The 27,831-nt window shown below is 30.2% G+C and overlaps 5 protein-coding genes across 12 annotated transcripts in view; 2 read left to right on the top strand and 3 right to left on the bottom strand.

Moving 5' to 3' along the window:
- Window positions 1-29: 29 nt before the first annotated feature.
- Window positions 30-5,962, top strand: LOC119662194 (sialin-like). 4 transcript variants are annotated; one of them, XM_038071770.1, is made up of 8 exons: window positions 30-158; window positions 393-510; window positions 1,154-1,418; window positions 1,496-1,617; window positions 1,717-1,948; window positions 2,085-2,463; window positions 2,520-2,749; window positions 5,824-5,962. In XM_038071770.1, exons 3-8 carry the CDS (start codon window positions 1,236-1,238, stop codon window positions 5,953-5,955), a joined length of 1,278 nt encoding a protein of 425 aa, XP_037927698.1. In that variant the 5' UTR covers window positions 30-158; window positions 393-510; window positions 1,154-1,235; the 3' UTR covers window positions 5,956-5,962. The 4 variants fall into 4 exon arrangements, with proteins under 4 accessions (XP_037927698.1, XP_037927695.1, XP_037927696.1 ...); XM_038071768.1 differs by having other exon boundaries at window positions 34-78; window positions 134-158; window positions 1,496-1,948; XM_038071767.1 differs by having other exon boundaries at window positions 1,496-1,948.
- Window positions 5,963-6,973: 1,011 nt separating this feature from the next.
- LOC119662747 (mitochondrial import receptor subunit TOM70) lies at window positions 6,974-14,106 on the bottom strand. 3 transcript variants are annotated; one of them, XM_038072494.1, is made up of 4 exons: window positions 13,980-14,105; window positions 10,101-11,054; window positions 7,486-8,214; window positions 6,974-7,425 (listed from the first exon to the last, which is right to left on the bottom strand). In XM_038072494.1, the coding sequence occupies exons 1-4, from the start codon at window positions 13,984-13,986 to the stop codon at window positions 7,403-7,405; spliced, it is 1,713 nt and encodes a 570-aa protein (XP_037928422.1). In that variant the 5' UTR covers window positions 13,987-14,105; the 3' UTR covers window positions 6,974-7,402. The 3 variants fall into 3 exon arrangements, with proteins under 3 accessions (XP_037928422.1, XP_037928420.1, XP_037928421.1); XM_038072492.1 differs by having other exon boundaries at window positions 6,974-8,214; window positions 13,980-14,106; XM_038072493.1 differs by lacking the exon at window positions 13,980-14,105 and adding an exon at window positions 11,330-11,514 and having other exon boundaries at window positions 6,974-8,214.
- LOC119662748 (T-complex protein 1 subunit delta) lies at window positions 13,275-20,425 on the top strand. The gene is made up of 5 exons (XM_038072495.1): window positions 13,275-13,536; window positions 18,094-18,746; window positions 18,807-18,946; window positions 19,420-20,104; window positions 20,166-20,425. Exons 1-5 carry the CDS (start codon window positions 13,428-13,430, stop codon window positions 20,181-20,183), a joined length of 1,605 nt encoding a protein of 534 aa, XP_037928423.1. The 5' UTR covers window positions 13,275-13,427; the 3' UTR covers window positions 20,184-20,425.
- A 1,650-nt stretch (window positions 20,426-22,075) lies between these two features.
- On the bottom strand, window positions 22,076-22,898 carry LOC119689170 (rRNA-processing protein FCF1 homolog). Its single transcript, XM_038103935.1, has 2 exons — window positions 22,821-22,898; window positions 22,076-22,761 (listed from the first exon to the last, which is right to left on the bottom strand). Exons 1-2 carry the CDS (start codon window positions 22,821-22,823, stop codon window positions 22,162-22,164), a joined length of 603 nt encoding a protein of 200 aa, XP_037959863.1. The 5' UTR covers window positions 22,824-22,898; the 3' UTR covers window positions 22,076-22,161.
- Window positions 22,899-26,559: 3,661 nt separating this feature from the next.
- The window catches only part of LOC119687517 (protein limb expression 1 homolog), a 96,441-nt gene continuing 95,169 nt past the window's right edge, over window positions 26,560-27,831 (bottom strand). For all 3 annotated transcript variants that reach the window (XM_038101851.1, XM_038101854.1, XM_038101853.1), the window contains one exon: window positions 26,560-27,461. In XM_038101851.1, coding sequence (XP_037957779.1) covers window positions 27,092-27,461 — 370 coding nt within the window. In that variant the 3' untranslated portion in view covers window positions 26,560-27,091. The remainder of the gene's footprint in view (window positions 27,462-27,831) is intronic.

Genomic DNA, 27,831 nt, shown 5'->3' with positions numbered 1-27,831 from the left:
AAATTAAATTTTTTTCGTATATTTTTAGATTCTGCACATGTATCGGTGCCCGCGGCACGTTGGAATCGGGGATCGCAGGTAATGTCCATGATATTTTAAATAAACATTTTAATTCAATTTCATATTTTTTTAGATAACTCCGCTTCAATTTTCTTCATGTGAGTTATTTTCTCTATATGGTGTGTAGCGGTGGTAGTTAGTTTACGAACAGACTTTATTTTTTTCTTCTTCTAGCTAATATGTAGCACAAAAATTTATTGTAAAAATTTATGTCGTTACAATTTATAGTTAAGTTGTCTTTTCATTTATTTTAATTAGTTTATTTAATTATTTAATTAGTTTATATATTTTTATTACTTTTAATAAGCACTATTTATAAATTATTTCACTAGCGATCAGCTTACTTTCGAATTCACGAATGGACTAATTTTGTTAGAATTTCATAACTTGCAATAATTTAACTTAACAAAGAAGAGACAGTAATCTAGACTACAACGAAATAAAGCAAAGGTAAGCCAAAACGAAAAAAAAACAGATATACTTAAAAACAAAACATGCAAATATGATTTGAACACCGCTTGCGTGTACGCAATGCGCATCAACTCCTTTAGTGACGCCTTCTTAGTAAAAGCCTTTTTAAAGTACTTTAACAAAAGGCATGTGAATTTCATTACACCTTCTGATGGAGTGCTTTTAAAAGGCCTTTTTTTGACAAGGCCTTGAGTATTCTGCTACTGGGAAATTTCTCTCTACATGACAGTTCATGATAGTGTAAACTGAACAGTCAGTTCACATTGTCGTCAAGTTCATCTCACGTACATGATAGTGTAAATAATAACAATGACATCTATTTAATGTAAACAATAAATCTTGAAATTTAAACTGTCAAATTTTAAAAAAATTTTATTTATAACATGGACTAGAATTTAAGCGAGGAATAATCAAAAAAGACTTTCCTTTATAGGTTAATTCGTTATCCAGAATTAAACACTTTTCAACTATTTTACCATTGTATATTTAGCTTATTAATAAATATGAGCACAGTTTGGGATTGATTTTTCTAAAATTTATATAAAGGCATAACAATCTAACCTAATGTTCATTTCACAGAACCGACAGACATAACTGTTGACAACCTTCCATTTATTTACAGGTTACAGTGATGTGTGAAGTAGTCATATAGAGTCTTTAAGTCTCATTGTTTAAAGTACGAGGGTGCCTTACTAGTTTTCTCAATGCGTCAAAGAATCGTGCTGTCTATAATGATATTTCTTGCTATCATCTTATCGAACATTTTACTGTTTTTATTAAAAGGTTTAGTTGAAATCGAGGCACAATTACGATATTATAAAGATGATGGTACCATTACATATTCAGGAATTTGTGAACCTGAAGGGAGGTTTGAACTATTTTATGAGGTGCGCTTGAATGTACAAAATCTTGGATCCATTTTCTGAATATTTTTTATATTAATATATGTAAATCTTTTTTTTAGCTTTTCTCTCCAACTAGTATTTATGGAAAACTGAGTTACTGGCTACCGACTTTAGCATATTTTTGTGGATTTATTATAAGCGCTATTCCCAGTGGTATTATCGCTGACAAATTTGGCGGGAAGTATGTATTAATGACAGCAGTTAGTTTTGCTGCATTATTTTTACTCGTTACTCCGCTTGCCATTTCAATGCTGGGCTATTTATCCTTATTTTTATTAAGTTTTTTGACTGGTGTATCAACTGGCATTGCGATACCTGCTAGTTATACTTTACTTGCGCACTGGAGTCCACTGAAAGAGCGTAGCTTACTTTGTGGTCTTGCACTGGGGGCCTACATTGCAGTTATGATCTTCGGTTATTATATCAATATACAAACCAATCACCTTAACCACTTATATGGAATAATATTTTACTGTATCGGAATTTTGGCAATATTGTGGGTTTTTAGCTTTGTAAGTAATGAAAATATGCAAAGAACACACCGTATGTGTTTCTATTCTTAATTATTATAAAATCTATCAATATGTAATTATACAAATATTTTACAAATGTTTTTATAACTATGATTTATTTTTTCCTCATTAATAGTACTTTCTTTGCTCTAACGACCCTTATTCCCATCGCTCAATTCGACAGAAGGAGAAGGAGTATTTACTTAATGAGCTAAAGACTACTAAATATCGTCGTAAACTAATTATACCATGGATAGCTATATTTAAGAATCGTGAAACTCAAGGTTATATAACTGCACTTTTCTTATATGCTTGGAGTATAGGAATTATCATTTACGGCTTACTTCAGTTAGATAAACTTAAGGAATCAGTCGATAGAAGCACCGAACATGATTTCATAATAGCATTATGGTGCTTTTGGTTGATTTCAATAATAACTTGTTTGATTATTGACTTGGGCCTTTTTAAAATATTTAAGAGCATTAATAATATTCGTTCGTACAGCATATATATCGGTATGTGGATTCAAATGGTATATTCTCTTATTTAAAATGAATACAATTTTTATCAGCAAATTCTCTTGCTGCACTTTTTTTGATTGGAGCCTCAAAATTTAACCGGAACACTAAAGTCAGTACACTGCTCTGTTACGGATCGCTTGGCATTAGCTATATAAACCTGATATTAACTCCTTTAGATGTTACGCAAAATTTTACAGGCACTTTTTCTTCTATAACTTATTCTTTTGGTCAATTCGCTATACTCTTCACAATAACCACGTCAAACGCTTTTGATGACGGGGTAAGTAAAACTTTTTTCGTATTTTACTACTCTTTATATCCCAGTAGGGACCGTCATGCTGCTATCAAAGAATCTATAGTACAAAGAAGTGCCACGCTCATACAAACGAAATACCCACTTTATTTTGCTGGTGGATTTATAATAAATCCACCCAACCTCATGGAACAATGTTCGATCGAGTCACAACTGGTATGACGTCCAGTTCAAACTCATTGCAACCCACAATTGTTTTTATACGCCTGTTTCTTTTGCCTTTCTTGTTTTTATTTGTCTATTTTATTAATATACATTGATTAGTAGCGAAGTGAATGGTAAAGAAATCCCTCAAATAATTTTTCGATACACTTTGTTGCTTTATCTTCTTGTACTGGAAAGGCCCATATCATAGGAGTAAAGAGTAATAGAATATATTATTTTTGTTATTGCAACAAATGATGCACTACAAAAACCATTATGTATGTACAAATGTGATATTGGAGACATTAAGTCTGCAGTATATTAATATGTATGTTTTTATTGCACATTTGTGCATATATTTTACCTCAAAAGGAACTACTTCTTAATAGTTTGAATTTTTGGTGAGTTTTTGTGATTATTTTAAAAAATATTTTTAAGATTCATATAAAAGTGTTTGAAAAGTATTTTAAAGAAAATAAAAATTTTAGAAAAGTAAGAAAAATTATATTGAAAAAATGTATAGAAGTTACTAAAACCACTAATAGTGCTTCCTGGTTTGAGGAAGCGCATGAATGCTATTTACAAAGGATTGAAATGTTAAAATTGGAAAAGTCAGAAAAAGGAAAAAATCAGATTTGAGACATAAATAAATTTATAATGTGTTTTTACACTACAATTCATAACAATATCAAACAGGTAATTTTGTTTCATATGCTATTAAATTCAAAAACTTATCAAATGTACACAATTTTGACTTCGTCACTGAAATGCTGTTTGATCGTTTGAACATTTTACAGCGAACAAACATACAAACATGCGTATAATGTAATACAGAGGGTTGCATGTATGATTGAATACGTATGCAGTCGGGCTTTTGTCAGCCTTACTCGACTCACATATAGGTTTGAACTGGACATCATACCAGTTGTGACTCGATCGAACATTGTTGCATGAGGTTGGGTGGATTTATTATAAATCCACCAGCAAAATAAAGTGGGTATTTCGTTTGTATGAGCGTGGCATTTCTTTGCACTATAGATTCTTTGGTTTAACTTACACTGGAATGGCGAATGAAAAACCGAACGAAAAATAATAATTAATATATTATTTTAAAAAATTTAACAATAATTGAAAAAAATTACAATAGCAAAACGCAACGAAAAATTAAACGGCCCGCACTTGAATGCATACAAATACTGAGCATGCTTGAATAATTTTAAAGAAACGAATACAACAACACCAAATATGATAAAAAATATCTGTCGTTTGGTTAATTTCACAAAGAATAAGGGTTTTTTTCGCTAGAGAGCCGCATTACATGATACATTACCAGTACATTCTATTAGTATGATGACTTCTCACTTTCTTTTATAAACATGATGTCAGGCTCAGGCATATCTTTTTTATGTGCTTACGGCAGGAACTACTGGGATGTAACATACACAAACATATATACATATTATGTACATAATATACATAGGTACAAATAAATTCAAAAAAATTTCTTGATACATATTAGGTCTGTTCCACGAGCTACTTGTAGTAAAACTTAAATAAAACATAAGTTAAGTACAAACTGCTGGTGGAAAACGCATTTAAAAATTTGCTGGTGAAACGCACTTGTGTATAGATAGTGTTACTCAAAGTTACTACGAGTAGCCCGTGGAACAGACCTATTATTTACATAAATCCACTTTACAGTATATCTCACTAAAACTTATTTAAATGCAAACCATTCAATAATTATGAAAAATTTCTCTAAATAAGTACCGGACAACATTTGACCTACAATATGAATGTTATGTTAAAAAAGATATATTTATATGTATTTAAGTTTCTCTTTAATCCAAAAAAAAAATGAAGAGTAAATGACAAGGTCTTAACACCTGCAAAGGGTAGACCAGCTACTTGCGGCTCAAGTCCAATCGATCTTTGGACCCGCCGTTTAGAAGTGGCTAAGTTTCTCCGTTTTGATCCTGGTTTAATTCAATATTAATCCTACCCATCCACCAATTCATTCTCACACCTAAATAATGCCATCTCCACTCTCACTACCAATATCAAACTACATTCTAACCCATATATTCGTCTTTATTATTCCTTTCCCAAGAAAAGAAAACAGACTAAATATCGCAAACATAGCTAAATATTTTAGTCTAACACTAGATAATGGATTTACGTGGAGAGCGCATATTATAAAGAAGAAGGCAATTATATGCGCCATTCAACAGTTGTGATCATTCATCAACTTTATAAAATTTATCTCATATAAAAAAAAATATTCTTAGCTTACTATATAGAGGCGTGTTCTTCGCAAAGCGATAACATCAACAATCAATAATCTCTAAATTACTAAAAATAAAGCGTTAATCAAAATTATAAATTGTAGTACATTAAATATAATAAGGGTAAAAATAAATACCACCAAGAGAAACGAATATCCCAAACCCACTTTTGGTATTTTAAAATATCGACTGTTCTTTAACTCTGAAAAAACTACATTAAACACATAAACCTCAGATCTAACTAAAAGCAGTAGTTTACAATAAAAACCATCTGCGTATAGTATGAAATAGAAGTACTAATTGACACTAATTGTAGTAAGCAGAGAGCCAAGTATTGATAAGAAATACACGCCCTTCATACGGACGCAATGTCTTTTTCGAGATTACGTTTGCATCACAACAAGGTTCTCAACTGAGAATGCATCTAAATGCCAAACACTTACTTGTCACATATAAACACTTTTTATCCTATTATCTCTTGCATCTTTTTTATGTCTTATTCTGAGTTATATTTTCCCATCTACACCTTTCTGTACTTTTCCCTCATTTTCCCAACAATTAAATATTTTACTTTTATCAAATGAATGAATACATATATTTATGTTTTTTTAGTTTCCGGAAGATAATTGGAATCTAATCTTTTGGTCTGCGTCTATTTCTCTACTTATTTCAGCCTTTATATATGGACTTTTGGTATATAACGAACGACAGATTTGGGACCCAATTGTGGAAGAAAACCAATAAATTTTTGCCAACAACTTTTACAAATATATTTATATTAATATTTTTTTAAATATTAAATAATTTGTGAACTTTTATAATTAAAATTATTAACTTAAAATGATTAACTTTTATAAGAACCTTTAATATTGTAGAATGAATAGAACTTTAACAATTGTTCCGGCTGGGTTGCTGGCTGGTTGTGATCATAAAGTTTTTTCCTGTTTTCTTATCTATTAAAAAATCTGAATTCTTTTATAAATAAATTTATATTTAATTAATCAGTCTTAATATATATTAGATCAAATCAATTCCGTATAAATACTTATAATCATTATAACCTATTTCGAAGATCAAATAAATAACAACAAAATAATTATGAATACGAATTCATATGGGCTAGGATATGGTTGAATAAAAAAAGTGTGAAATAGGAAGCGTTTTTAAAAAATGAAAGTAATTAAAAACGTACCATATTTGTCAGCTGTTTATTTGTTGATTTCTTGCTTGATTTGTATTTATTTATACTATAGCCTACGCAAAACATTTATTGTCAACAATATTTCTCAATAATTGCTTTACACTTTTTTTTCCACATTGAACCAGAACGTGCCATTGTTTTTAACCTATTCACCTATTCGCTGAACAGATCACCCCTGAATGAAACACAATTATTATTGAGTTTGTACCACTAATACAAAAAGTTTATTGAGGTGTTATCGTCTCCTTGAGTATTAATATATATCTTACATATAGATATATACTAATAACCAGCAATTCACTGGCTTCTTTAATCAAAGTATAACTTATGTTTTATATATATCTAGCTTACTGAAAAGTATATAAAATTTCAAAATTTTTTATTTATTAGTATTATATATTTATATTATTTATACACTATTTAACACTTCCTTAACTTGGCTAGGTTATGCGATTTTTTAAAGTTTATCAAAACTAAAACAATTTAAAACAAATCAACATTTTATAAATTATTTAAAATAATTAAATTATTAAAGCTCTTCGACTGGTGTTTTATTAATTTTGGTATGATGTATGAACATTTTTAATTATTGCTATTTATGTAATGCTAATTTATAATGCTCATTTTATACAATTTAATTTTGAACAGTTTTTTTATTCCGACATATATATAATTTTCTACATAATCACTGTTTCAATTTATGATTAAAGATTTTTGTACACCATTTGCAATTCTATATATATACAAAATCATATGCACGCATATTTTTATAAAACTAAAGATAGAAGCGTGTATTAAATGAATTTTATATATAGATTTGCAAATAATTTTGACATTAAAATTTTTATCATTTAATTATGCAGAAATATTTGATACACTCGCGTAAAACATAAAATACAAAATGTTCGTTCTATACCATCCAAATTAAATTGACTATCAAGAGCAGTTAAGGGTCAAAGTGAGTGAAATTAAAATTTTTGAGTCTTGGATTTAGTTTGTACTGTTAACTGGTGCTGGATTGAATGATTGATTATTAATTTGAGCAAATGTAGATATTGTTGACATATCAATACCTAACTTAGTGGTCACATTTACTTGAGCGATCGCTGCATTACGAAGAGAAAACAGATGACACATCTCAGCCTTAGTCTTGGCCAATTTGGTTGCCATGGTGAACAGCTCAATGGCTTTTGTCAAATTACCGCGTTGAACTTCAATAGTACCAAGAGTCTCATAAGCCAATTCGCATTTATCGTCTATTTCAATGGCACGGTTCATGAATTGTACTGCGTTATCCACATCGCCCTTCCATTGCAAATACAAAATGCCACGATGTACGTAAAGCGATGCATGTTTTGGTGCCAATGTAAGAGCTTTAGCATAATACTCATCAGCTTGCAAAAACTGTTGCTGATCAGTCAAAACCTGAGCCATTAAACTGTAACATTCAATGCATGTTGGGAACTTCTCAATAGCAACTCTAAAATCATCAATGACCGTAGCAAGACGTAAATGATTTTGCGAGAGTAAAGACTGTCTATACTCAGCATAACACTTCTGAATTAATGCCATACCATGATTTGGTGCCAGTTTAACAGCTTTTTTGAATTCAACAAGAGCCTCGCTCAACTGATCCATTAATATATACACCTGGGCACGTTGATGATATACATCAGGATTATTGGGATCTAGCTGCTCAGCTTGCAAATAATCGGCCAAACCAAGAGTTTTCTGTTCCAATTGAATAAACAATGAAGCACGCCTAATAAATGCATATTGACGGATTGCTATATCAGCAATATCTAACGAAAGCAACAAAAAGAAACATTGTTAATACAGAATAAAAAAAGAAATAAAAATAAATTATATACTTATGTACATCTTTATATATTGGTATATATAAAACTTGAGTTTATCTTTAACATAAACAATACAAACATTTTTTTAATCATATTTAAATTCCTGATACTCGCAGTCTAAAAATACTGTGCAGACAATTAACTTACTAACGATTTTCAATTAGACCTGATGATGAATATGAAAACGGTATACATTTAATCATTTTTTCACTATTAGACCCTTTTCTTATCAAAGATATGTTTTATATCGTAGGATATAAAATTTCTTATTAGACATTAAACTTTTACAGAAAAAGTGAAGTATAAGTTTCCAAATTAACTATCAACTAAGACGGTCAGAAGCGCTTGTCACCAGGATACTACCATAGACTGGCGACTCAAAAAAGGGTAGCTGCTATAACATTAAGATATTGTTAGTATGTAATTTAATTTATTTTATAAATAAGTAGCGATAATATGTTATATATAATTAGAATTTCTTCATGAGGTTATCGTCCTAAAAATGAAAATTAGCAATACTTATTAGTTATTGCTATATGCTTTGGGAATATAAATGGTGCAGATTATATTTGAAAAAATGTAAGTTTTTTATTATTGATATTTCATGAAGAATTATAATATAAGACTTAGTCAAAAACAGAAAACTTATTGAACTGCAAATAATTTTGATTTTTTAAACACTCGTACATTATCTGTGCTTACATTACATTACACGTACTCAGTGGCGTAACTACATTTTTAGGCCTATAAGCAAATTCTAACTAATTGCCCCTACTAACATCTTTTTATACCCTTAACACGAAAAAAATGTAAAAACGGTATATAAGGTTTGTCAAGATTTTCGTAATGCATTAAAGGAAACGTCGGAAATACCATTAAGTATATATCAGTACAGTATATATATACTTTTTCAGTTCAAACTACTCTCTCAGCTTTTGAACTCTACGAAAGAAATTTTACACACATACTTTTCGGGAGCGTACCCTGTTCACCATTTGATTTGATTGAAATATATCTTATAGGTGCGATATAAACTTAACAATCGGATATGAGGTTTCTCCGTTTTTAATAAATGTATTCGAATGGAATTTGGTATATACTGTATTGATATTTGCATAAGACAACGTACAAAATTATTTTCAAATGGGTTTAAATCTAGATATAGCTTCTATATAAACTCTCGCTTAAGACACATATTTTTCTTAGAAAAATTTTTTTATTTTATAAATAGGTTTAACGTTTTATTTGAAGTACATACATATTATGTACTTTAAATTTAAAATTTAAGTATCTTTTATAAAATGCAATATGGAGATATTCCAATAAAAAAACGTTTCGTCCCACTTTTGAGAATTTATTAAAAATAAATGCAATGAATACATAAATTTATAATGGGGCCCCCTAAATTCGGGGGCCCGAAAGCGTTGCTTCCATTCGCTTTCCTGTAGTTACGCCACTGCATGTACCATTATAGTTTAAAATTTATAATAAACCAAAACACTCAATAAAATAATATAAATTTTAATAAGTAATTCTTGATGTACAACCTAAATGAATACTAAGGAATATCTATTAATGATAAATATGAACTATTAGTGGTGAAAAAAGCAAAACACCTTATAGTCTTAACGCAATAATATTCTAAATTATATATATTCAAATCATATAACGGCCTATTAACTGATGTTCAAATAATTTGAAGAGCATCCACAACCAGTCAATAAATATGTTAAATTAAACTGAAAACTAAAAAGCACTTATCCAACCTAAAAAAATGAAGCTACTGTGTCTTATTTATTTATTTATTTATTAATGCTTATATTACTCACCACTATTAATAATCTCATTAAAATCCTGGTGGGTCTCTTCGAAATTTCCGGACAAGAGATGGAACGTACCGCGCAACAATAATGCTTCAGATTTGAATAGAGATTCTGACTCAGATCTTTCAATTTCCTCTGTACAAGCAGGTATGATGTCGTAATACTCTTCTTTATCCAAAGCAATCCTTGCACGCAAGAAACCATCCGCATCTTCTGCCATTGTAGATAATGGCACAACAAAGTTTTGAACTGGATCATTAACAAATGAGCGCAAATATATGTTAATAAAACCCTGCGAAGGCAGTATAGCAACACGATTCACCATAGCTTTCTCTGCATCCTCTCTGCCAGTTTGCTGTAGTATACGATCAGCATAAACAATAGTGCTATTATTCTGGAACATTTCAAGGATGCATGTAGCAGTGATGTCATCAAGACAGTCACGTAATTGGTTGGTTGCCTCGTATGCCTTCGCACGACGGAAATAGGCCTTAGCATAACGTGGGTTGTACTCTATTGAATGAGTACAGTCTTCTTTAACATCAGCATATTTTTGAAGCATTTCATAAGCTGCAGCACGATTTTGGTAAAATATGGCCATGTCGGTGGTATTCGTTTCTGGGCAATTAGCTATTGCTTGTTCATAAAACGCAATAGCTTCATCATATTTACCTTTGCGATAACAAGCATTACCCATGTTCTTTAAACTGTTTGCCACTTCGATAGGTGTCATATGCGGTTCTTCATTTTTAGCATCAGTACTTTCAGAGCTTACAGCATTAGACGCATCATCTTCAGTTTCAATTGAAGATGTCAGGCGCCGGCGCGACTTCTTATCAGAACTCTTAGCTCTGTTGACAAAGTATATACCAACGCCCACCAGAACCGGCGTACCAAGTAAAACAGCCAATTGCCAGCGCGTCAAGTTAATAGATCCAAAGCGATACGTCATTTTGAAATCTGCGTTTTATTGATGTTTAAAGATAATCATTAACATTTCAAGAACTTCCAAAATATTATTAAATTATCGCGTACGCGTTCGCGCTTTTTATTGCAGCGTGCACATAAAGATTAATATCAAAAATTTAAAATGTCGGAACAAAAAAATCAGTAACTTCCATGAATTTTTATTTTTGACTAAATCTTCTGACAAATCAAATGGTTTTTTTTTTCATGTAAATAATATTTTTAGAAGCTAAATCGATTTTTCTTTTGAAAATATTTAATTTACTAACCTTACTTTTTTTCAGCAATAGAGTTTAAAATTTTTGTTGATATTTGTGTAATCAAAGGCTAATATTAACAAAACGAATAATTTAACACTACGTTAATTTTGACAAAATTTATTTGTTTTAAATTTAACTCAAAACCACATAGCAACTTATTCTAACTCTACTCGAATCAACACCGCGAAGAGAAAGAGTTACAAACATTCTGTCAAAAAGATTTAATTTTCTTATATAAAAGCAAAGGGAAATTTTTATGTCATTGAAATGTCGCATATCAAATAATTATCATTTCTATATCAAATACGAATGTCAAGCAAATATATATATTACTTTTTTTAACATATGAACTAACACGAAGTAATTATTGAGACACTTGTTGAAGTGTTACATATAAAATAATAATAAGATATTTATACCATAACTAATGTGTAATAAATTATTTGGTCTATTTTAACGTTTTATTTTTCTCAACAAAAGTATAAAATAATAATCGCTCATGCAATATTAAAATTGTTCACATTAAGAGCTATTTATTAAACATAATTGTTTTATATTTTAACTAAGATATTTATGTTATATAAAAATGAAATCCGAAATATGTTTTATATAATAGCAAAAAAAATAAATACAAATATGTTGTATCAAAATTTTCATAATTTTAAGCAAATGTGCAAAACTCCATACATAATTTTTTTCATATTCTAAAAATGACTAATCATCAGATATATACCAATTTATTTAGCAGTATATATTACGGGTATTCAGGCAACTGATTAGTTGCTTAGTTGATTCAAAAACTTCATATAAAAAAATTTAACATTTTGATGTTAATCAGTTGCTTGAACGACCCAAAATACGTAATCTGATTAGTTTGTTGTGTGCAAATACTTTGGTGAAAACAGTGAAAAATTCAAATATTCGTAAAATTTTAATATCATTTAAATTAATCATATAATTTATCATATAACTAAAATTGCAAACGTGTCATATATCAAGAAGTAGAATATTCAATTTTATTCTTGTTAACTATATATTAACCCTTTAAAAATTATAGTTTTACTGAATTTTATTTATGTTATGCTATTATTTTTGCATTTTCTTTTTAAGACAACCAATATAATACGCGATCCGTACTCTTGTTTAAAAATTATGTGGTTATATGGTTATTTGCAGTGTAGTGCAAATGGCATCACAAAAAATATTAATTTCACCGAATGATACGACATTTTTAATATTAAGTTTCGTTTTACAAATAAACATTTAAAACCACCAAAAGTAAGTAGGTAAAATGGACCTACGCGAAATAAAAATATACACATTACTTATTTATATCCCATTTTCAATGTCTAATGAAATCCTAAAACGTAAAAAAGACAATGTGAAATTTCGCTGAATTGACCACAACAACAAGGAACAGATGATTATATAAAAATAATCGAATAATAATCTAATCTAATCTTGGCGTATCAATCTCAACGAGTCTTTTATATACACTGTTTAAAAAACTCTAGATATTTTTATTATACAAAACATAGTTCCGTGTTATCCTCATGTTAACATATAAATGAAGATTATCAAAACAAAATCATATCTTTTTATCAGTGGTTTAATGAAATTAGAATAAAAGTGTACTTGACTGATGTTATGTTTTTAACAATAATAGAACATTTCTTTTGCAATGGTTTATATCAATAATTTTATTATTGACTAATTAAAGAAATTTATTAAAATATTGGCAAACATTGTTGGTGTTAGTTCCTGCAAAGGGAAAAAAATTATCGATTCAAAAAACTGTCATCCTTGAATAACTCTACTCCGGCATGAATGATGGTAAAAACAAATTTCAACAATTTCGGCATTACTATAGTACATGTTTAGGATATTTCGTTCATTCGTTCTAAGAAAAAGTGGAAACATTGTTTGGAGGAAATTAGTAAGAGTTTGGCAGCACTGTATTTTGACATTCTCATATCAAGTGGTGTCAGTCAAGCTGTGTGAATTCATTGCTATTCATTTAAGTTATTAGTAAATTGTAATCCGCGGAAATCGTGTTTAAAAACTTCGTATATTATAATTTACTAAATATAATCAATTAAGTGAACTAATGATGGCCCCAAAAGCAGTCGCCGTAAACAAGAAACCTAAAGTTTTGGCCTTTAAAGATAAGTCAAAGCCGGCAGATGTACGTTTGTCCAATATACAAGCAGCAAAAGGTAAGAAATGTTTAAAAATATTAATTAAATGTTGTAAAATGTAATTAACTATTACAACTTACATACATGTTACATTGAAAAAAACGAAAAAACAAAAAGAAATTTCGCATTTGTATTGACTTTAAATGAAAAAATTTAAATTAAAGTTGCAGTTGTTTACAAGCGAAGCATTGCCGGTCTCTTGTCTAGAACATTCGAAATTTTGTGAAAATTTTTAAATGAGTCATATAGTTTGTAAAAATTACATCTTTCGTAAAAAATGCAAAATTTTTTAATTTTTTTTTTTGAAATTTAACAGTGGCGTCATTATTTTGTTAATTTAACACAATTTCGATATAGAAAAAACACTGTGTGAGGGAGGCACTTCTCATGTGCAACCAATGCAGCAAATATGTATCGTCTACTTTTGCAGCCATTGCAAATTATATTAAAATTAAACTCACCTGGCATGCAGTCCTTCCACTATTTGTTTTGTTTTATCGCTCTTATTTAATTTGGTTGCGAATTTTGACTATTTTTCTAGGACCCAAAATTTAAAACAAATGTCGGAGTAAATATATTTTAACTGGAAAATAAATTTTTATTTATCAATTTAATTTTACATTGTCTGTCCGTCCCGCTCTAATGTCAAAACTAAAAAAAAATTATTTTAATAATGGAAAAAATAAATTTGTGGATTTCGGTTAGGTGACAGAGGCACCCATCCCAAGTCACTTGCGCACACCAAAATCCAATTGAGATTAAATACTGGCACGTTAAGATACCACGCTATATAGATTTAGAATTGCCAAATTTATTTACTTTTAATACGATATCCATTTCTACCTCGTTTGTCTGCCTGTCTGTCTTTTCTAACATTGCAATTTGTGATCTCTTGTTGTCTATATTGACCATTATGTCTGGTTTTAAGAGCGACCGTGTATCTGTTACGGTGCTACTTGTTAACAGTGTGCGATCAGAAACTCAAAAAGAAATTCATCTCTTTCGACTGCAACAACCAGGATTCGTATACCTATAATTTGAAATTAACTTAGGGTCATGTTATGCAGAGTGTCTCGGGCACGGCAAAATTCGCTCTTTTGGGCTTTGCCGAAAATTCATGTTAGGCAGACTGTCAATTTTGTATTTTTGTATTGCCAATTTTGTATTTTTATAGTGTTTTGATACTTTTTGGTTGTGCCTTAATTTGAAAGGAAATGTAGATATGCTCACTTTCAATTTGCCACCAAAAATAACTAGCAACAAAAAATTCATAGATGCTGTGTATTACTTTTAATTTGTTATTATATTATCTTATAATAATTGTTAACAGAACTTACGCCTTTCTTTAAAATCGGAAAGTGTAATAATTATATTATTAGCGATTTATAAAAAAAGGCTGTGTTGATTACTGCCATTGTTTCTCCAAAACGTATTAGAATTGTAGTAATTTGCTCCTAAAAGGCGCAAATTTTGAAATTTATTACTAAGCAACACTGTTTTGCCTTAGTGCCGGGGCACAAATACACCGGCTCTCATGCCGGAGTTTGAATGGCCATATTGTTTTTTCTCTCATTGTCAAATTTAAAATTTGTATTGAAAACAACAACAATTGCACTGATGTCGTGCCCGAGACACTTTGCATAACATAGCCCTTAGCTTATTACTATTTATATTAAAAAAATATAATGAAACAATAATACATGGTTTTTCGCATAGCAAATTATTTTATTACATTCATATTAAAGTTTAAAATGTTTATTTTTTTATTTCCAAATTTTGCGAAACACAATGTAATATAATTTAAAACGCTTGAATTAATATAAAACGATTAATTAAGTAAACGCACAAAATTCAAATAAATAATGGCACGTGCTAAATTGTGCAATGAAGACAACAACAATGCTATATTTTTTCAATTTTTTAGCATGCACCACATTGTAAGCAACGCATGAGGTCTCATGAGCCTTAGCTCGTACACTTGCTCACGAGCGTGAGCCCATTCACGGTTACCACTTGAAAATTTTTTTCTGTACCAAAATTGGTTTAAAAAGGTGCAATTTCTACAAACAAGATTCAATTTTGTTCTATTATCTTTAATAAGAAAATACAATATACATAAATTGTAAAGAAGATATACAACAGTACAAGTCTTTTTATTCATAACAATTTTATTATTTAAATAATCGGACTATTTTTTACTGACCATACATAGTGCATATCTTTTTTATCAAATAGTTCTTTGCATATCATAATATTATATATGGTCTTAAAATTCAGTCTTATCGAAATTTTCTTTTACCTTTCGCAGCTTCAATATTACTAAATCAATACATAATATTATATTAGTTTCATAGTGCATAATTGCATCTATAAATAAATTTAATTGGATATTCTAATAATATTTACAATAAAATTCACGCTTCAAAAAAGTACCATTTTCTATGAACGAGTACCAGAGTGCCATATGGAAAAAGCAGTAGCAATTTTGGTACTAAAGTACCATATGTGGGTTCGCTCGTGAACGTGTGCTATTGTATGTAAAGAGCTTCTTGCCGGCTCATGATCTGTGAGCAGAGTGATCCGAATCAAGCCGCTCATGGGTACGCAAATACGAACTCTGACAACAACTTAATCTGACTTCTTGCTCTTGCATAGAGGCTACACCAATAACATTCCGCGCTAGAAAATTTTTGTGTTATAACAATTATTTAACATATTATAAATAGCATGTACGAAGAATCCATGTGGAGTGCCATTTTGCAGCTTAAGGGCCTTATTTTGCAGTCAGTCCTCACGAATGGTCTTTTATACCTTCTGTCTGGTCATGACCATGACGACATAGTATGCAGATAGTCAAACAATAATTGTTAAATTCATACTATAACTACCACATTGATTCTTTTTGGTTGGACCTAAATATATTTAGTCTAAAGAGGTATAAATATTGTGATTTAACTAAATCAAAGTAACTACTTTGAATACTTTAAGTTACATAGTTGCAACGTAATTAAGATTATATTCACCTCGTTGCGAACTTAAAAAACGTTTCCCTGTGCTAAGTCTACTTTTATTAGGTTGATTCTCTATACATTATTAGTATTCTTCATAATGCTGAGATGGGACACGTTAGTTTATTAAAATTTTGTTTCTCTTAATGATAAAATTTCAATTGAAAACGAAGTCCTATTTACATTTGGCATGACCATGACATTCTACATAACATGACCATGAGTTGTTGTTGTAGTAATTCGGTGGTATCTGCAAAGTAGATAATATGTAAGGTTTACAAGGCGAATACATGGGTTGGGATGAGAATGGGTAGTGACTGGGGAAGTGGAGTGGGAATAAAGGAGGAGGAGTGGATATAGGGTGGATGGGAATTTCAATTGAATTTCAACTTGGGTCTCAGGCGGAGAACCATGACCATACATTGTAGGTATTGTGTACTCCAAGTAGTAATTCCATAAACAAAAACTATTTGTCACTATTTATGCTTATGGCATAGATCATTGTATCGCTTAGTTGATTCTCAAACTTATATATGAAAGTGAAATCTTCAAATTGAAGTGTACGCCACACTTGGTTATCTGTTCTAGAGATGGGCGAACACTATTCGTGTACTAGGATCTCCTGGACGTTACACTCGTTGAATTACAAAACTCACAATTATTTTTTTATATTTTAATGGTTCTATTAAAAAAACATTACGTTTTTATTAAAAAATAAAATATGGTCCACATTTTCACTGTTTTTGGGTTCTTTTTCCTTGAATGATACGCCTAGATGTTGAGTAAACATATGAAGTTGTTTACTATATTGCGCATACACAGATATATAGGAATTTGAAATTTATATTACGCTCACAAATGCTGCTATACAATAATATACAAATAAGTAATCAATCATGTTCATGCGTGACATGTAAAATCCATGTCACGCGCTCTGGTGTATACACGACGAGTGGGTTCAAGATACAGGCCACAGTGCAATCTTAAATATTTAAAATGGATCTTCAAATATTATAATATGTAAAGAAATTTGCCCGAGGGTGTGTGTAGTAGAGTTTTCACTGTATTTTAGAGATAAATTTTGGGAACAAAACTATCGCATTTTGAATAAATCTTATGCAGTTTTATAAAGTACATAAACTGTGGTATACGGTACTGGGCCATATTAAAGAACGTTGCTAAGATTATAGCCTTTAGATTTTATTTATTATCCTTAAGTAATAAACAAATGAAATAAATAATTTGGTCTGTGAATTGTGAGTGGGGTCTTTGTAGAATATATATACATTTAGTTGGTCAATGTATATGCTTATTTGAATAACCATATAAACCAACATTTCCAGCTTTTGCCGGTTTAGGACAAAAGTATTAAATATTTTGTATTTTCATCTTCTACAATATAATTTGTTGTGAAAATATTTGTGCCGATTTTTACGTTAAATATTTTTCCGATCCGGAGCAATTTTTGAGTTGAGATTATATAATTTTGATATTATCAATAAGTTAAATAATATTAATAATAAATTATGCTCGGAATCTTAATAATTTTATTAATTTTCATCTTTAGCCGTTTGTGATGCTATTCGCACTAGTTTGGGTCCACGTGGTATGGATAAGATGATACAAGCTGGTAATGGTGAAGTTTCAATTACCAATGACGGTGCCACAATTCTAAAGCAAATGAAAGTATTGCACCCAGCCGCAAAGATGTTGGTAGAACTTTCACGCGCACAGGATGTCGAAGCTGGTGATGGAACCACATCAGTTGTTGTCATTGCTGGTGCATTACTTGATGCCTGTGAAAAGTTATTACATAAAGGTTTACATCCAACAGCTGTATCTGAGTCATTCCAAAGATGTGCCAAAAAAGCTATTGATATACTCACTGATATGTCAAGTCCGGTTGAGTTGACTGATCGAGATACAATGATTCAGAGTGCATCTACTTCGCTAAATTCGAAGGTAGTCTCTCAACATAGTAATCTATTGGCTCCTATTGCCGTTGATGCTGTAATGTGGGTTACTGAACCTGGCAAAGAAAATGCAGTGGATTTGAAGAATATCAAAGTCATACAAAGTTTAGGTGGCACCATTGAAGATACTACAATGGTTAATGGTTTGGTATTCACTCAACGTACCTCAGGCACAAATGCACCCAAACGCGTCGAGAAAGCTAAAATTGGTTTAATACAATTTTGTATTTCAGCTCCAAAAACTGATGTAAGTTGTACTGTTATATGCTCACGAAGTTGGGGAAATATAATCAAATTTTTTTGATAGATGGATCACAGTGTTATTGTAACGGATTATGCAGCTATGGATCGCGTACTCAAGGAGGAACGTGCTTATATTTTGAATATTGTTAAGCAAATTAAGAAAACTGGTTGTAATGTACTACTTGTACAGAAATCAATCTTGAGGTGAGTCCAATCTAAAACGCTGTGAAATTTCTGTTTATGTTGTGAAGCTAGTTTAAAAATTAATTTTTATAAGTACAGCTTACATTGGAGGACATTTTTATTCGATCCGATTAAATATTCCACAAGATATATCGTTAAACAATAGTTGTAAGATTTCGTTAATGAAACTATATAGGCATATATATTCCAATATATATTTTTAAAGGTTATTAGATAGCTTCTTAAAATATTAATAAAATACAATCTGAGACCGCTAGGTTTACATTATCTGTTCATATGTATGAATTCGACACAATTTTTGGAAACATTCATTTTTAAAATAATTGGTATTGAATTCTAAGTGTGGTATCGCAAAATTGAAAATTAGTATTTCTTTTTTAACATGTTCTCATCCTTTTTTATATAAGTTGCAATAAAGAGAATATATTATTTACTGAGTATAAAATTGCATACATATTATTATATATTTTTAGAGATGCTGTTTCCGATTTGGCACAACATTTCCTCGACAAAATCAAATGTGTAGTTGTAAAGGATATTGAGCGTGAGATGATACCTTTTGTTTGTAAAACTTTGAATTGCCGTCCCATAGCCTCACTTGATCATTTTGTCGCTGAGAATCTTGTAAATGCTGAACTCGTTGAGGAAGTTCCTTGTGGCAGCAGTAAATTTGTCAAAGTGACTGGAATACAAAACCCAGGTCGTACAGTTTCTATTATTTGCCGCGGTTCAAATAAACTAGTATTGGAGGAAGCAGCACGTTCGTTGCATGATGCACTTTGTGTTGTGCGTTGTTTGGTTAGAAAACGTGCACGCATTGCTGGTGGTGGTGCACCTGAAATCGAAATGGCACTTCAACTTGCCAATCATGCACAAACTGTTGAAGGTGTTGACGCATATTGTTTCCGTGCTTTTGCTGATGCACTTGAAATTGTTCCATCAACTTTGGCTGAGAATGCTGGCCTAAATCCAATTGCCACTGTTACAGAGTTGAGAAACCGCCATGCTCAGGGTGACAAGAATGCTGGCATAAATGTACGCAAAGGTGCTATCACAGATATGGTAGAGGAGCATGTTTTGCAGCCATTGTTGGTTAGCACTTCTGCAATAGCTTTAGCTACTGAGACAATTCGTTCAATTCTCAAAATTGATGATATTGTAAGTTTGTCCAAATTGTATGAATTCAGTTCTGAATAATAATTTTTTACTTTTTTTCTAGGTCAACACAATTAGTTAAGCAGGCTATGCCTTGAAAACGTGCACTTTAGTTACTTCTGTTAATCATAATGCATTCACCTTATCATTTTTTTAAGATTAAAAAGAATTATTTTATTTGAATAATAACGCTAATCACATTATATATTTATATCGTAACAGTTATAAATTTAATATTATTTGAATACACCTTAAAGATTTCGCCTAAAAATTAACTTACTCAAAATATTATATTAAAAGAAAACAATGTAATAACAAAAATTTTAAAAACAAAAAGAAAATTGTTGCTCTTTCCATTTTTAAAATGTATACTTTAAAAAGTTCATATTATCCTAACAAGAATATTCTTTATTTTTTAAGAGTCTGTATAAAAGTAAAACCGACAGCGCCTTTTCAACGTCGGTTAAAATAAGTGAGAAGCAATATAGTTAGACCACATCAAAGTGGATTTACTATTGATAGATTGAATTTTTATTATTTTACAGATTATAGAAACGATGAGGGAATACCAACAACTGTGTTGAACTCGCTAAACCACCTCTTAGGAATGAATGGAGAAGATCTCCACAGCATTGTGAAAATTTCATTCCAGTAATCAGGGGAGAGAGGAAAAAAATAGACTTCTAATGATATTAGAACACGAATGCTACTTGTAAACTACATAAATGCACCAAAACCCTTCAAATGAATGTTGAAAAAGATATTTGGTATGCCATTTGATAACTGAATGATGTAGTCGATACAGTGACAAAATAGTTCACCTATATGGTGAAGTGAATATCATAATAGACATTAAAATTTCTCGATTGAGATGAGTAGATGATGTACATATATATATAATGGAAAACTACAATTTTTTGTTTTTATAACGCCAAATATATGGTGCGATAAAAATAAGTCGGATTTAAAAAAAAAAAACTTATCGAATTTGATTGGCATCCGTCTATTTTTTTTGTTTTCGTAGTTAACAAAAAGGTGTTAACTATACCTATTATCAAATTTCAGATAGATATTAGAAAAGGTTTGTGAAAGAATAATCATTTGAGATATCTTCTTAATTAAGTACTACACATGATGCGAAGAAATTCTTTTCAGCAAAACTAATTCTTTCAAAATTACAAACACATCTTCAAATTTTGAATATCTTTACAGCAAGGCCATGTGTTTTCATTGTATATTTTTCATTTTTATTGTAATGAAATGATGAAATTAAATCCGAATCAATATACATTGACAAATAGTTCAGGCCTAAGTTTTTCTACGAAAGGTAATAGATCACATTAGTGGTCATATTCGATATCTGGAAGTAACAGTCTATGTTACAATGAAACATCATTAACTTTAAATGATTAATCATTGCATTCATTGGGATTTGACCTAAGGCTGGCTGCTTGGTATGCACTTACTAACCTCTGTACATCATTATCAAGTGAAGAATAGTAGATTGCCATTAATGATGTTATCAAAAATTAGTTATGTTGATATTCTATTTAATACTTGCATTAGGTCTAGAAGAGACTGCCCTGACAACTCATGTGTATGTTTTTTTAGAACTACGTCACACAGGATCTGGGTTTCAATCCTACTTAAGATCTAATCTTTAACGGTTTAAAAAATCTTTACGTAGTTATTGGTTGCTTATTTTATTGGTGTAGTAGTAGAGTTTTAAACATTTTAAATTCACCTACTACTACGAAGATGCCTACAGCCACATGAAGCTTACCTAATGTAGCCCTAAGAAAGATAACTGTAACTAAAGTGATATGTATGTCCGTACACGTAGTAGTTTCACAAAGAAGCACCGTACGAAATTAATCTGGAAGCGTGTATAAAACCGAAAATGCGAAAGCTTTCTTCATACATGTAGAGGTAAAGTGATGAATTTGTGTCGATGTGATAAATAAAATACATTGATCATATTTTTAAAAATATATTTACATTAGTAAATATCTTATCATGATACAGTTATTATACGTCTTAAAATTTAAAAAAAATTTACTTTACGCCTTAACACCGTAAGCTTCCGGCATACGTTCAATAGCGTATTTATGCGACGCCACATACATAATAGGCACACCTGGAATTTTGCGTATACGGTTTTTAAGATCCTTATCGTTAGTTGCTACAATATAACATTTATGTTGCCGCACACGATCAACAAGACAATCGTCAGCATATGTACCTTTATGTAGACACGGTAGACGTTCGAAACGTGGATCCGATATAATACGTAAAGCAAGTTTATATTTATTGCCAAGTTTCTCCAGCTCCGCACGTACACAGTCTGAGATATACGGTATACACTTAGCATACAAACAATCCATCATGCCTTGTATTATATCTAATTTATTCTTAATACTAAAATTAATGAAATTTGTGTCGAGCACAATATGATATGGTGGGCCCAATTGTGTGTTATACTGGAAGAATAAAGCAGAACTTTGTTGCGTCGCAGTATGCACTTTTAGTTCATGTGGATTTTCTGGTTTTTTACGCTTATGTCGTTTCTCCTCTTTAATGCGCGAATCTGTAGGCTTGAGCATACGTTTGAGTTGTGCATTTTTTTGCTTTTGTATTTTCCTCGTTTTCTTCTGTTTACCCTATATACAAACAAAACAATATTAATAAATAACTTATTTACGTTAAACTATTGACTAACCATTTTATTATTATTTATTAATATTAGAAGCCTTCAAAAAAACAACAAATCAAACTACACGTGCAACTGACAGCTGTCATTTATTTTGATTGCTTTGGGTTGCCAAAACAAGATAGTATAAATTCCGAAAGAATTAAGAGTTACCACTGCGTTATTACGATAGTTATTATAACATACATTAAAATTTTAATGTCCTATATAAGGTATCTAGTTTTGTATGAAAACGCTGGTAATTGAATTTTTAAATCAAAAAATTCAAATTTCAATCAAATGAACTATTGGGAAATGCTAGCAATTGTTCATTATGAGTTGTCTTTGCATGCATTAATAGGATTAAGTGTCCGTAAATACACTTTGGAGAAGTGTCAAAAATTGATTTACTTCTTCATGGTATGGTGTACATTTGAAGAAGTTTGACGTTGTACATTTGACGTTGTAACACACAAAGTCAACGTTCACGTTATTTACGTTATTCAAAGTGTTATGTAAAAACCTGAACATCTTACGTGATAACTACTCTTGAAGAGTATCATGAGCACGGTTGAGCACTTGAAAATTTTTTTCTGTACCAAAATTGGTTTAAAAAGGTACCATTTCTGTAAAAAAAGGTCTTTTTTGGACCTTTTTGTTTTCTCGTTCTGTGTTTTTCATAGTGTTATAAATGAACAAAATATAAAATAGTGCAAAGTTGCATTTATAAAAAAAATTAATTGGAAATATCCACAATAAAGTTGGGTCGTCAAAAATGTACCATTTTTTGAACATGAGTACCAAACGGAAAAAAAAAAAAAAGTACCAATTTTGGTACTAAAGTACCATAAGTGGCAACCGTGATCATGAGTATTCTATTCAGGCGCAGCTGGATATCTCGGTAACTGCGTATTCGGTAACGCATAAAATGAAAGACGTTTGAATGCAAATTTTCAATTCTTTTTCGGTGAGGTCATAACTATAATGGCTGTTTTTATTTGTTTTTATTTGTTTGGTCTTATAAAAAAGCAAGAAAATGGTGGAAAAATATGGAAAAGATAAAATTCAATTCAAAGCAAAACTTTATTTTTTATTTATTTTTTTTCAGTATCTGTTTTCTCTGAGAGTTATCATTATAAGCAGCAGCAAAGCAAACCATGCCTTTGCTGGAAGAATGCCATGGATAAAGATTAGCGGCTGGATGACATTGATTCACTATCAAAATCGGTGGAGAATTTGTTGAAATCAGATACTAGTAATACTACCCCTAAAATAATGCAAAGAAAAAACTGTTACAGATAAACATTTTAAAGCTATGGAGGATGGTCAGACGGTAATAAGTACAAATTTTTAAAGACAAAAAGTGGCAGAAAGGGCACATCATAAAATAATATATGTCAGATTTATGATTATAAGGCAATTAACGATTGAGAAAAATTTTAGAACGCTAACTCTATGATTATGCTTACAATCATAGAACCTCATTCGCATATTATTGTATGAATTTTGTATTAAGCTTTTAAGAAAAGTTGTACTTATTGCTGCGCATTTGTTAAGTAAATTGAGATACTGTAAATAAATTGTTATTAGTACAGTAATTAATAACAACTAACTTTAGAATTTTTTATTTTACAATATAATTACGATTGGTGGCTAAAGTAGCTTTTAAAGAAGCTATTTTATATCACAACTTAGTAATTTGTACATTTTCATTCATCGATGCTGAAAGCAGAACAAGTATATGTCATAATGCAGTTGAGCTAATTGATTATTGCTCATAATAGTTTAGCACTCTGAGAAACATTAAGATTGTCAAGTATTATAATGGATATCTGGTCACCAGAGCTAAGCAAAATGTAATGAAATAATGAACCTTTAGTAATCTTAAAAAAAAAATCATCCGTTCTTCAGAGTAAATAAATTTTACGATATAATTGTCATAAGACTCAACATTTCGTTAGGAGACATACTATTTCTTCACAGTATATCCAGAAAAGCAACGAGTAATGTGAAGAAAAATATTTTTTTGTTTTTAAGGGGTTTGGTCACAATGCCTTAGTTTTATATTACGCCTTATATAATAAAGGCGTAAATTTATATTTATCAGTTAAGTTGTATCGTTATTCTCCGAAATTTTCGCTGATAAGCAGATAAATAAGAGATCTTTTAAGATTGACCGCAATCACCAATGACTTTTAAACTATTGAAAAGTAGGTGGTGAAAATGAGAAATGCTCACAATTCTGATTTCCACAGCTTGCACAAGAAAAGCAAACAATTTTTTACCTTCTCTGTGCATGAATTGTTCTTTCGAAACACAGAACAACCAAGGTAAATCAGTACCTAACATTAAGGAACCGCTGATGTTATTAAACCATATGAACTGGATTCAAACCGAACACCTTTCACAAAATGGAATTATGTTGCTACATGCTTTCGAAATTGTCGGAAAGTGGAAATTGACTGAGTCATATTGAACCAACTAACTAACCATATAATGTTTAAAAATACGTGTGTCTAGCTACCTAAGTGAGGCGTGTTTATTTGTTATGTTTGACTTTGACTTAAAATTGTCAAACTTTCGGCTCAACATCTCAAAAACTAAGGCATATTAATAAATAGCATTGTGAAAAAATAATTGAATTTACTAAAATTCGTTGCCAAATGAACAAGCCCGGGAAGTCGGAATCTTCGCGGAAGCAATATAATATCTAATTTGACTTTAAGTAATTCGTTTTTGTTGCTGTTACGCAATGTATGAATATATGTAATATATAAACGGAAAATAAAACTATTCCATTTGGGATTCCCAATTTTGAGGTAACCTTTTTTTAATAAGTTAAAGTTAAATTTCATTTGAATAACATTTAGTTTTTATGTTTTTATAAGCGAAATCAATGAAATCAGTTATTGGATTGCATTGGCTGAACCCGTGGTGAGATGAAGAACACAGGTGGTGTATTAGTTGAAAGAAGAGATAAATGTTGGAAAGAGGTAGATTCAGTAAATTGATTTGAGCTAAGTCAAAAAGTTATACAAGTATTGTAAGTTTTTGTAAACCAGAGGGTGGTTCGATCTGAGCATATAAGATTGTAGAGTTTTAAAATTGAATCGTTTGATGAAAAAAACTTAAAATTGTTGACTTTACTACTTTTTAATGAATTTATTTCACATTTTTACAAAAATTAAAAAATAAGAAGTACAGTAATAATTAAATTTTATATGTTTCTATATATATATACACATATATATATATATATATGTATGTATATATATGTATATATATATAGATATATTAATAAATGGATGCAGTTATATTTAAGTATGTATGTATAATCGTTCGTATGTTAAAATGTGTGCTTGTTTAATATGTGTTTAGCATAATCAATGAGAAACTTAATTAGTTTTGTTTATATTTTTTTTATTTTTTTTCATTATTGCCTTTTACTGAAGCAAGAAGGTTCCTCGACCTATTCAAGTTCCGAGTTCAATGGCTTAAAAGCTATGTACCGCTCTTTCTTTTCAGAACGCATGACGTGTAACAAAATTTAATTAAAATAAATTAAATTTAATTCATTTCAATATTTCATAAAAATACGCTATATACTTTTAATTTTTACAAATCAATTCAAATAAAATCACAATATTTTAATAAAAAAAACAACAAATTTTGTATATAAATTAAATTTTTTTCTAATTAATTTTTAATATTATTTGCCTCTTCTCAATTAATATATATAACCGTTTAAGTTAATTTATTAAATTTGTTAATTAATTTTATTCTTGCAGGCTCATTTCGTAATTTTTCTACAAATTTCGCATATTTCTAAGCATAAAGTAAAATATTTAAATATATAAAAATTTATTTATAAAAGCATATATAAAAAATTTACTATACTCGTACTCGTACATATAGACTAACTAGTTAAAAAAAAGATTGTAAATTATTATCTCGCTTAATTTTTAAAATTATTTTAATTTTTTTTAAATAAAAATCACATTCACTTGAGTTTCGCAGCTCGTCGTGTTTCGCTTATTTCGTAAATTTACTTTAAAAATTTTTTAGAAAACATTTTATTTTCAAATAAAAATAAAAATAAAAATAAAAATTCAATAAAAATTCTATTTAAAATAATGCATATTATATTGTCTGTTTTTGTCGTTTCGATGGCAGCGCTTAAGCTTAAGAAAAAAATATTTGCTGTTTTCATTGTTTTTATAAAAATCGAGATCAAAATCGTCATATTTCGAATTTGAAATTATTTTCATATTTCAAACACGTGTAGTTCTTTGATTTCGACTTTAGCTGCTTATTGCTCCACCACCACCGCCGATTTGATTGTGTGCCAACATAAGGATATCCTTCTTTTCCTTGGGAAATCGTAACTCACGCCCAGCTAAGCGCGCAGTCTCTAATTCTCTTTCGGCCTGTGTTAGTTCACGGCCCAAAACTCCGGGATTTTCCTGTTCGCGTGCGATCCAATCTAATGCCATTTGTGCGCGCATATCGTCGTCTAAGCTGCGATTGGAATAATGAGCGACTACTTCTTGTCTGGAACATTGTCGCTCTCGCATAGCCTTCAGTGAACCATTCCAATGAAGAAGTTGAAAAACAGTCATAAGCTCCTGAAATTCGAGCATTGTGCGTCCTTTATTGGCTTCAAGCATAAATCTAAAAGATAGTAGTAGATAAATAAATTATTGAAATAGTTTATATGCACATTATAAGTAACTAAATGACAATAGAATACTAAAACAATGTTTAGTGGAACATTTTGACGTGGGGTTGACTGGCAATATTATAAAATATAAGAATAAAATCCCAAATAAAAGCATTATTGGAAAAGTAAGTTATACTCAAAACCTTGTGATCTGATAAGATCAATTACACACATCATTGCCGTTTTAAATATGATAAAAATCTTGACAAATTAGATAAAACAGAATCCAATATCATGAAATATATTGTATAAATGGAACACTATTTTCTTTTAAGAACATTGTTAAACGCTCAAGTTCTTATCCAATTACTATGTTAAATA

This window comes from Teleopsis dalmanni, chromosome X, assembly GCF_002237135.1.
Source record: "Teleopsis dalmanni isolate 2A chromosome X, ASM223713v2, whole genome shotgun sequence".
NCBI lineage: Eukaryota > Metazoa > Arthropoda > Insecta > Diptera > Diopsidae > Teleopsis > Teleopsis dalmanni.
Note: the sequence above shows the minus strand (reverse complement) of the source record. Positions and strands in the feature narration are given on the sequence as shown.

Bases quoted from the DNA above. Each gene is read 5' to 3' on its own strand.
- LOC119662194 (XM_038071767.1), top strand. From the start codon at position 1,236: ATGCGTCAAAGAATCGTGCTGTCTATAATGATATTTCTTGCTATCATC. The intron at 2,464-2,519 runs GTATGTGGATTC...AATTTTTATCAG, and splicing joins TTCGTACAGCATATATATCG to CAAATTCTCTTGCTGCACTT. The intron at 2,750-5,823 runs GTAAGTAAAACT...ATGTTTTTTTAG, and splicing joins CAAACGCTTTTGATGACGGG to TTTCCGGAAGATAATTGGAA.
- LOC119662747 (XM_038072492.1), bottom strand. The intron at 8,215-10,100 runs GTGAGTAATATA...TGCTTTCGTTAG, and splicing joins TAATGAGATTATTAATAGTG to ATATTGCTGATATAGCAATC.
- LOC119662748 (XM_038072495.1), top strand. From the start codon at position 13,428: ATGATGGCCCCAAAAGCAGTCGCCGTAAACAAGAAACCTAAAGTTTTG. The intron at 13,537-18,093 runs GTAAGAAATGTT...TTTCATCTTTAG, and splicing joins CAATATACAAGCAGCAAAAG to CCGTTTGTGATGCTATTCGC. The intron at 18,947-19,419 runs GTGAGTCCAATC...ATATATTTTTAG, and splicing joins GTACAGAAATCAATCTTGAG to AGATGCTGTTTCCGATTTGG.